The following is an 8,731-nucleotide window of genomic DNA, read 5'->3' as shown; positions in this document are numbered from 1 at the left end:
CAAACTACTATGAAATTGCCTATAAAAGGGTATCTTGAGAATAATTTGTAAGACATAAGAAAAGAAAGTGAAGTGAATGATATTGAGCTCTTGAATAGCTAAGTATATTACAATCTCTTAATCTTCTTATTCTTCTTTTACAATTTGTTAATCATTTGCTGCTTATCTTTTGTTTCATAATAGTACCAAAAGTCTTGAAAATTCTGATTATTAGAAAAAGATTCTGGAAAATATTATCGTTAGAAAAAGTCTAACAATTTTGAAAAGCTGATCGTTAGGGAAGATGGTTTAGAAAAACAATTAATCCTAAATATGCTCCTTTGAGATATGTAAAAACCTTTTGAACAAATAATATTTTAAAAAGATAGATTTTTAAAATTATAATAATTGGAAGAACAAGAATTTGAAAATTATGATGGTAAGAGAGAGAATAAAACAAGAATAAAAAAATAATATTTTAATAAAAATAATGTAAGTGAATAACTAAAGTAAAGTGAGATGTAGTTACCTTGAATAACTAGATGAGATGAAATGAAATAGTTTTAAATGAAAGTTGAAAGTTAAATAAAATATTATTAGAATATTATTTTTTAATATTATTATTATTTTAAAATTTAAAAAAATTGAATTATTTATTATATTTTATATAAAAATTTAAAAAAATTATAACGATGATATAAGATGATACAAGATGATTTCTAAATTCAAAAGACCCTTATCAAATTTGGCTAAAATTTTCCCTAGCCGGCTGGGAATGCTATAAGGTCTCTTAACACTTTTTTTTTCCATTCTTTTTTATATACATAAAAAATCATTAGCTTCACAAAACGTCAAATAGGGTACTTGTTAGAATTTACGATACATTTGTTAAATTAAAAAAAAAAAAAAGAGTGAAAAAAGAAAGCCAGGCAAGATTAGAAATCAGATGCAGTGGGTACATTTGACATGGCTAACAAAATTTCACTAGATAGGCTTTACATATCACAAGCAGTTAGTTACAATGTCTATTTTTCCATTGCAACGGCATGCTGGAGCTTTCTCACTTCTGCAAGCAATCTTATTCAACCATCAACTTGTAAATGAATAAAATGGTTGCAAATCTCCAAATAATTAAGCTAAACTAAGGAGGAGAAAGAACCAAGACTCTTGTTCCCAGGGCCTGTCTTTCATTTTGCTTAAACCTCCTGAAACGACACTAGGGGGACACATTCTGCTACTTTCTCCAGAAAGAGAGAGGGGGAAAGAGAGAGATTACTGCAATCCTCCAGCATTTTCTTCACCGTTCCACATTACGTCTTTTAATCCAGAGGAGAAGCTTTTGTAGAACTGCCATATGATCAGAGCATTGACAACCAAATCATTAATAGCAAGACTTAAACACTGTCATACATTTGCATCAAGAGGAAAAAGTTCAATACAGCAAGATTTTTGTTTCCCAAGAATTTAGAAACTATGCAAGATTTAGCCAGAAGTTGTCTTAGACTGAGTTGTGTGAAGCCGTTGTAATAGATCTTAGATGATGAAAATTCAAGATTCAAAAAACCATTTTCATCCATTTGTTTCCTACGCTTTCGAGCAAACAAAACAAGTTGGAAAAAAAAAAGTTGGCACACCTTGTGAAACTCCAATGTGTCACCGCCAGTTTTCCGGAGCTCTACCATGTGCAGGGAGGGAGCCACCTCGAACACCTGAAGTTGAAAACAAGTCAATGTGCAGAAAGTATTTTGGCATGTTACCATAAAATTTAGAAGCAGCAGCCTCGAGTGTTCTTAAAATACACCGAGGAATGACTCAATACCTCAGTTGCAACTGAGAGGTGGCCCTTCCTTCCGGTTTTGTCACCCTGCAACTTCATCTGGATGGTTGAAAAATTAAGAAAGACATACAATTATGAATTCTTAAGGTAGAAATGGCAGTTTAGAATGAGAGAACTTGGATACAACGTAGCAGATAAAACAAAGAAAATCTAAACAATACCAACCATATGCCTAATGTGAGAATCATTACCTTGTAGTTTCGCTTGTGAACATTAAAGCCAAGGGGCTTTGCTGCTTCCTCAATTTTAGACATAATTTCATTTGCAGGACGCTGGGAAGTGAAACGGGTTTCTCGCTTCACAAGACCCTGCACGGTTAAGTTTATAATATGCAGGGGAGCAAGGATCAGTACTCAGAAATAACTGATATCAATAACATACATAACATAAATCGGTACAGAGAGTGCCTTCCATCTAGAAAAATTAATTATCTGAATTTCAGGATCGTTTGGCCTGTGGCAAGGTGAGAACAGATCGCCACAATTGATTTTCAAACAGCGAACATAAAATACAAAGTCACCAATATAGTGATTCATTGATATTTCAATCATCCAAACTTTGGAAGGGTGACTCATTGATTTACCATAGAATTCTCATATGCACAACAGAACGCTGAGAAAATCTTGAGACATACCATCTGCTTCTCAAACAAATTTTCAAGACTGAAACCCGGGGACCGAGATATGAGCTCAAAAGCATTCATGGATACAGGTTTCTCTTTCGTTTCTTTAACAAGATGTTCCTGCACAAGAAACATACAAATAACAAATTTTTAGTGGAACTTGGCCTTGTGTTTACAGATTGACTAGATCTTTGATTGTGATACTACGAAAGATACCAAATGGTTTCCAGAGTTTCAATCAAACATGGATGTCTATCAATCCCATTGCATAATGACATTGAAATAATCTTTGTCGAAAACGAGTCAGTAACTAGCAAATTGACATCTTCACTGACAGAAAGAAAGGAGAAATTTGTTAATTCTTCTTACCTTTGAGTCATTGAATACAGCATCTACATCATCAAGATTTACATTCTGCTCCTCCTCAGAGTATGCTGGCTTGTAGCTTTTCTTGAACCATTCATCTTCTAAGATTTCAGGAATTGTTATCCGCTGAAATGAAGTACCACAATTTTCATAACTAAAAGCTTGAATGCAATGAAGGCACCATATTAAACATTTAAACAGCCTAGATTATCTAACTATTCACAGAGTCTCAGGAAATGAAGGGTTGGAAATAGAGAGTAAATAAATCTCTAATTAAAACGGCCTGGAGCTCACTGTAAGGGGGTTAGGATCAAGAATACGCTTGATCAGTTTCTTTGCACCAGCCGAAAAATATGATGGACATGTGAAGTCAGCCTTGGAAATCTGAAATTCATATATGAAAACAATTATGCGTTAAATGAGATTCATTGAATGCAAAAAAGAGGATGCAGCATCTAGAAAGACTTACTTTTCTGTACAAATCCATGAGATTTGGCTCATCAAATGGCAAGTAACCAGCCATAAGTACAAAGAGAATGACCCCACAAGACCAAATATCAGACGCTGTGCCATCATAACCTTTATCATTTAGCACCTGATACAAAAACCGAAACATGATCGAAACTAAGCATGGAGTTAAACTAATTCATTCTGTAACATTCATAAACTTGTAGGTATACCTCGGGAGCAACATAATTGGGGGTACCACAGGTAGTGTGAAGCAGCCCATCCTCCTGCATTAAGAAAAACCTGACTAAGGTCTGCCTTCATTATCTATAATGCCCCAAAATTTCCCATTCACCTTGGAAAATTCACACAACTTTTGCAAATACAACAAATAGGTCCTATTTACAGACGAGGAATAAACATCTATTCCGCATACAACTATAAATAAAGATAAGTGAAATAGTAAAGTATGCATTGGAAAATATAAAGATTCATGAGAGTTCCCCATGTTTCTACCACAAGGTAACTAACAAGAGACTGGTCACAGTATCCTAAAAAACTCAAAAGCTAAAACCACATTCAAAACTATATAACTCAGATTGCTCACTGCTCAGGGCAAGGCAACTTATATGCACTATTATCATGAAAATATCTGAGTTTGTTTCCTGTTTGGCAAACATGAGAATTTCCAAAATTCTCATAACTTCATTCTCAAACATCATTCAAACACAAAACATTTTTCAATTTCAAAATTTCAACTTTTTCATCTAATCATTACTCAAACACAAAAATAATATGACTTTTACAAACTTCAAAACAAAAATACAAAAACCAACACAACTTTTACAAACTTAAAGACAAAGATAATATTAAAAAATTACATTCAAAACAAATTTTTAATTTTATCTATTCACTGTCACAAACTCCAATACAATACTTATTTTAAAATATATGTTTATTCAATTTTTTCTCTCTCTTTTCCCAAAACTCAATAAAACATCTTCACTCAAACTATTTCACTGCTATTCACAAAATTCTGAAATACTTTAAGCATCCAAACATGCCCTTAAGTAAGAATCTGATAAAAAAACATGGCTCGATCACTAGTTTAAATGCAGATATAAGAAATGAGTTAAAATGTTAAATCAATCCATCCTAAGACTAAAGATGTAATGTAAAATAGAAACCACATTTTATGTAGCTCCTCAATCGTTACTAAAGCAGTGTAATGTTGTGTAAACTAAGAATTCAAAGAGCTCCACATATCCTTGTTGCCCTCCCATGGAGTCAAAAAGAAGACAAAACGTATGAGTTCAAATAATAATAAAAGAATGAGGACTTCAAGGGCATGATCAAGATTGAAGAAAGAATGATAGAACAGAAAGGTTTACTAAACTACAACAGAAAAAAGATTTCTTCCATAAAGAATTGGGAAAGTAAGAAATGCAAGATGTTAACAACGATAAATTCTCAATCAGACCACAAGACACCCTTTTTCCCAGAAATTGAATCCCTGAGATTACCAATATGTGCACCTATCCAGTGAAAGCTACCATTACATGAAATACAGCTTTAGGATCTAGGTTATAGTTGAACTCCACTCACCCGCACTTGTTGTGAGAATGCACTCAATCCAAAATCTGATACTTTGAGAACACCATATGAGTCTAGGAGAAGATTCTCAGGCTGCGAAAGATACAGAATACTACATAAATGATCGATTGTTGCCTGGCTGAATTAATTACAGAAGAAACAAAAATCATTACTGAAAAAAACCGGTTGGTAATAACTCAAAGCGGAAAGGTAAGCAATTTTGTTAAACCTTCAAATCTCTGTGGTACACGCCTCTACTGTGGCAGTAATCCACAGCATTAATGAGCTGTTGGAAATATCCCCTGGCTTCATCCTCTTTAAATCTCCCATTTTTGGCCTGAGAATAAAAAAAAAAGGAATAAGCGAATATGTTTTCTATAAATACTAAATAGAGAAACAGTACTGGTGATTAGTAAACACTAACAAAACAAGAAACCTCTCTATATGACCATAAAAGATGAAAAATGATCTGATAATATAATCCACGTATACAGATAAATTTCTTACTATTTGGTCAAAGAGCTCGCCACCACCAACAAATTCAAGAACGATGTAGATCTTTGATTTGCTTGCCATAACCTATGCAGAAGCATGGAAGAAATATCAATACAGACATAAACATTAAAAAGCATCCCATTAATGTGCTACTCAGAGATTTCATATTGACCACTTTTACCTTATTATGTAGTCTATGATGCAGTCTATGATGTCCAGAATAGAATAGACACGTGTGTATCTGTGTGCATATTCTTTTTTGCATACTGTAGGAATTTTGTTCTATCCATGTCCTTCCCCAAACAGAAATTTATACGTTCAGATGATAATAATTCAACCATTAATGGAGCACAAGCTTAAATGCTTTACTAGACATCTGCCAAAATTTCAGTCCTTGTTCATTAAACTCAACAAAATTTTCAGGTAGCCTCCAGTGCGCAGAGAGAGTTAAAGGTAAAAAGCTCCGTCCAAGAACCTAAATTTTGTCACTTGATTTAGACCTATCTCCTGTAATCTTCACAAATTTTCCTCAAAAAAAAAAAATTTCCCTTGCAAAAGAGAGGATTTGAGCCCAATCATCTATATGATTGCTATAGCTTAAACCAAAACATTGTGCCCTTTGAATTTCAAATGTAATCCCATTTATCAGAGTTCTATATACCAAATACCCACCTACTCATTTTGTTATTAAATTCTCACAACCACACACCCACCTACTCGTACATAAGCTTGATAAATCTAGAAGATCTTCATTCCAATTTCCATCATAATTTCCTTATTTTTCAAAAGCATTAACAGCCAACCGGCAGACATCTTGCCATTCGATTTTCTATAACCAAGCTGTTCAATTCTACTCTTTTATTTCACCATGACGTAAAAATATTTCATGTATGAATAAACCAGCATGCACGTTGCTGAACGAACCATACCTAAATAACGGACAAAATGGGAAGAAATACAAGAGAATCCTCGTACCTCAAAAATTTTAATAACATTTGGATGTTTGATCAGCTTCATTGTCGAAATTTCTCTTTTTAGCTGCAAAAATAAGCATCAACAACTGTAAAACCCAACCCCTCTTTTCTGAGTTTAATACTAACTAATTATAAATACACATTATTCTGAACTAACGAAGCACATGGCTAGTGAAATGCAAAACACCACCGTTAGTATAGTATAGAACTCGGAACAAGGACACCCTCCAAACGCATACAAAATCAACAATCCTACCTCTCACAGAGCAACCACTGCCACCACGAGTGACACGTGGCTCTCAACTGTAGGCGCACGTTGGCATGTGGGTCCCTCAGTTACAGGACGTGGCATTTTGTTTAATTATTCTTTTGTTTAAGGTGTGAATCGTGATTTTGAAGTTTATTTATTTATTTATTTTTTTTTTTTTTGTGCTGGTAGTCAATCCATCATTTTGCATCCTCAAATTATCATTAGTGTAATTGTCTTTTATTTTATTTTATTTTCTTAAGGACCACTTAGCATTTTCCTTTTTTTTTTTTTTTTTCCTTTTTCCTCATCATAATTCCACGGAAAACAAACAATAACTCGCAGAAGTTTAAGGTAAGAAAAAGGCCATTACATGTTCGACCATCTTGAGACGGAGGACTTGCTCGCGGTCGAGGATTTTGATGGCAAAGCTATCACGGGTGTCGACGTTCTTTGCGAACTTGACCTTGGCAAAGCTGCCCTCTCCCAGTGTGCTCCCCAGCTCATATTTCCCGACGCGTGTCCTCGTCACCGGTCTCTTCTTCAAGCTCATCTTCTCCCCCGATTTCCTATCAGACATAAGAAAAACCCGAAACGCCAGAGGGCTCCCCAACGCCAAGAGAGATACCACCGCCTGTGTAAATAGGAATGCTCACAGAGAAGATGTTGTGTATGATTTGGTTTGCAGAGGTAAAGGACGGAAGCGAGCGTTTCGTCGGATATGTAGTATGGTCGACGCGTTTTTAGATATGAGGGATGACGAGGAGTTGGGAAGCCCTGATAATATGTGGGTCCGAGTTCTTAGCCTATGTCTATTGTCAGGTTCCGTGGCTGCGGATCTTTCTCAGTGAATTACGTGTTAACATACTATTTTCTTCATCTTTCATAAGAATCCCATCTCTATTGTTTTTCTTTTTTAATCGTGCTCATCATTACAAAAGCCATTATTTTTTAATTCTTAAATATTCCATTTCAGAATAAATGGCGATTTTGGTAAGATGATCCAAACGTATACAAATATTCAACTTTTCTTTTCCTTTTTAACAAAAGTCATAGCAATAATATGAATAATGATATCCATACAATATAATTTATAATATATTTTTTAACATATATTTTAAAGAGAATGTAGTTTTAAAAAGTGAAGTTATTTTTATAAAAATATTTTTTATTTTAAAATATAATTATATAAAATGTTTTAAAAAAATAACGTGTATTTATCATTTTTATAATCCAATAAATATATCGGGATAGCTTATAGCATTATACATATTTTGAGGTAGTTGAAAATCAATCAATATTGTTTCGAGGTTCTTATCCGGCTTTCAATTTTGAAAAAGAATTCAAGGATTTTTTATATTTTAAAATAATAAAAAAATGTTTCTTTATTTTATCTTCTTATATTATGTTTTTAAATTTAAGAAGAATCGGATATATTTTACGCTCACGTGTCTATAAAATTATTATAAAAATAAATTTATAAAATAATATGATTTGATATAATATGTTAAATCGATTTTATAATAAAAATATATTTAAAATATTTGTATCACAAAATTATTTTAATTTATAAATTTTTTAATATAATTTATTTATAATTGAAATATTTGTAACCAACTTTTAAATTGAAATTAGATGGAATGACATTTTAAAATATAAAAGTTATATGTTGGTGGTGCAATAATTAAGAACGTCCAAAGAAACATTATTGGTTGACCAATCATCCGCACAAGTTCAGAGTCTTTCGAATATCCAATTGAATTCCTCCGTGTTTGGCTTATCCTCATGTGCAGGTTGAACAGTGCAACTTTGTCCACACCTTATTGAGTGGCACAGATTTGTTCCCATGGCGGCCGCTTCTTGTGGCTTTGCTTGGGTTTCTCTTCTCGAGAGAAGGACGTACCATAATTGTCTTGGCTTCGAAAGCAAAATTCTTTTTTTTTTATGTTTACATTTTACATATTATATTTATTTTATTTTATTATTTTTTTATAATAAATATATAATATATAAATAATAATTAAAATAATTTAATTAATTTAATAAAATAAAATAAAATAAAAATAATATTTTAATATATAAAATATGTAATGTGGGATAATGTGTAACATTCTTCATAAAAAAATATAAGATTTTAGAGAAAATTAATATATTGAGAATAAATTCACAAC

General features: G+C 32.7%; 1 protein-coding gene across 1 annotated transcript; it reads right to left on the bottom strand.

Moving 5' to 3' along the window:
• Positions 1–946: 946 nt before the first annotated feature.
• On the bottom strand, positions 947–7,384 carry LOC122311819 (CBL-interacting serine/threonine-protein kinase 9-like). The gene is made up of 14 exons (XM_043126530.1): positions 6,934–7,384; positions 6,315–6,377; positions 5,352–5,423; positions 5,074–5,181; positions 4,857–4,937; positions 3,485–3,538; positions 3,274–3,399; positions 3,099–3,188; positions 2,808–2,930; positions 2,451–2,558; positions 2,008–2,124; positions 1,799–1,855; positions 1,614–1,688; positions 947–1,326 (listed from the first exon to the last, which is right to left on the bottom strand). The coding sequence occupies exons 1-14, from the start codon at positions 7,138–7,140 to the stop codon at positions 1,252–1,254; spliced, it is 1,356 nt and encodes a 451-aa protein (XP_042982464.1). The 5' UTR covers positions 7,141–7,384; the 3' UTR covers positions 947–1,251.
• Between the last annotated feature and the right edge of the window lie 1,347 nt (positions 7,385–8,731).

This window comes from Carya illinoinensis, chromosome 1, assembly GCF_018687715.1.
Source record: "Carya illinoinensis cultivar Pawnee chromosome 1, C.illinoinensisPawnee_v1, whole genome shotgun sequence".
NCBI classification, from domain to species: domain Eukaryota; kingdom Viridiplantae; phylum Streptophyta; class Magnoliopsida; order Fagales; family Juglandaceae; genus Carya; species Carya illinoinensis.
Note: the sequence above shows the minus strand (reverse complement) of the source record. Positions and strands in the feature narration are given on the sequence as shown.

Bases quoted from the DNA above. Each gene is read 5' to 3' on its own strand.
- LOC122311819 (XM_043126530.1), bottom strand. From the start codon at position 7,140: ATGTCTGATAGGAAATCGGGGGAGAAGATGAGCTTGAAGAAGAGACCG. The intron at 5,182-5,351 runs GTAAGAAATTTA...TTTTATTCTCAG, and splicing joins GCGAGCTCTTTGACCAAATA to GCCAAAAATGGGAGATTTAA. The intron at 1,689-1,798 runs GTATTGAGTCAT...TTTCAACTTCAG, and splicing joins ACCTCTCAGTTGCAACTGAG to GTGTTCGAGGTGGCTCCCTC.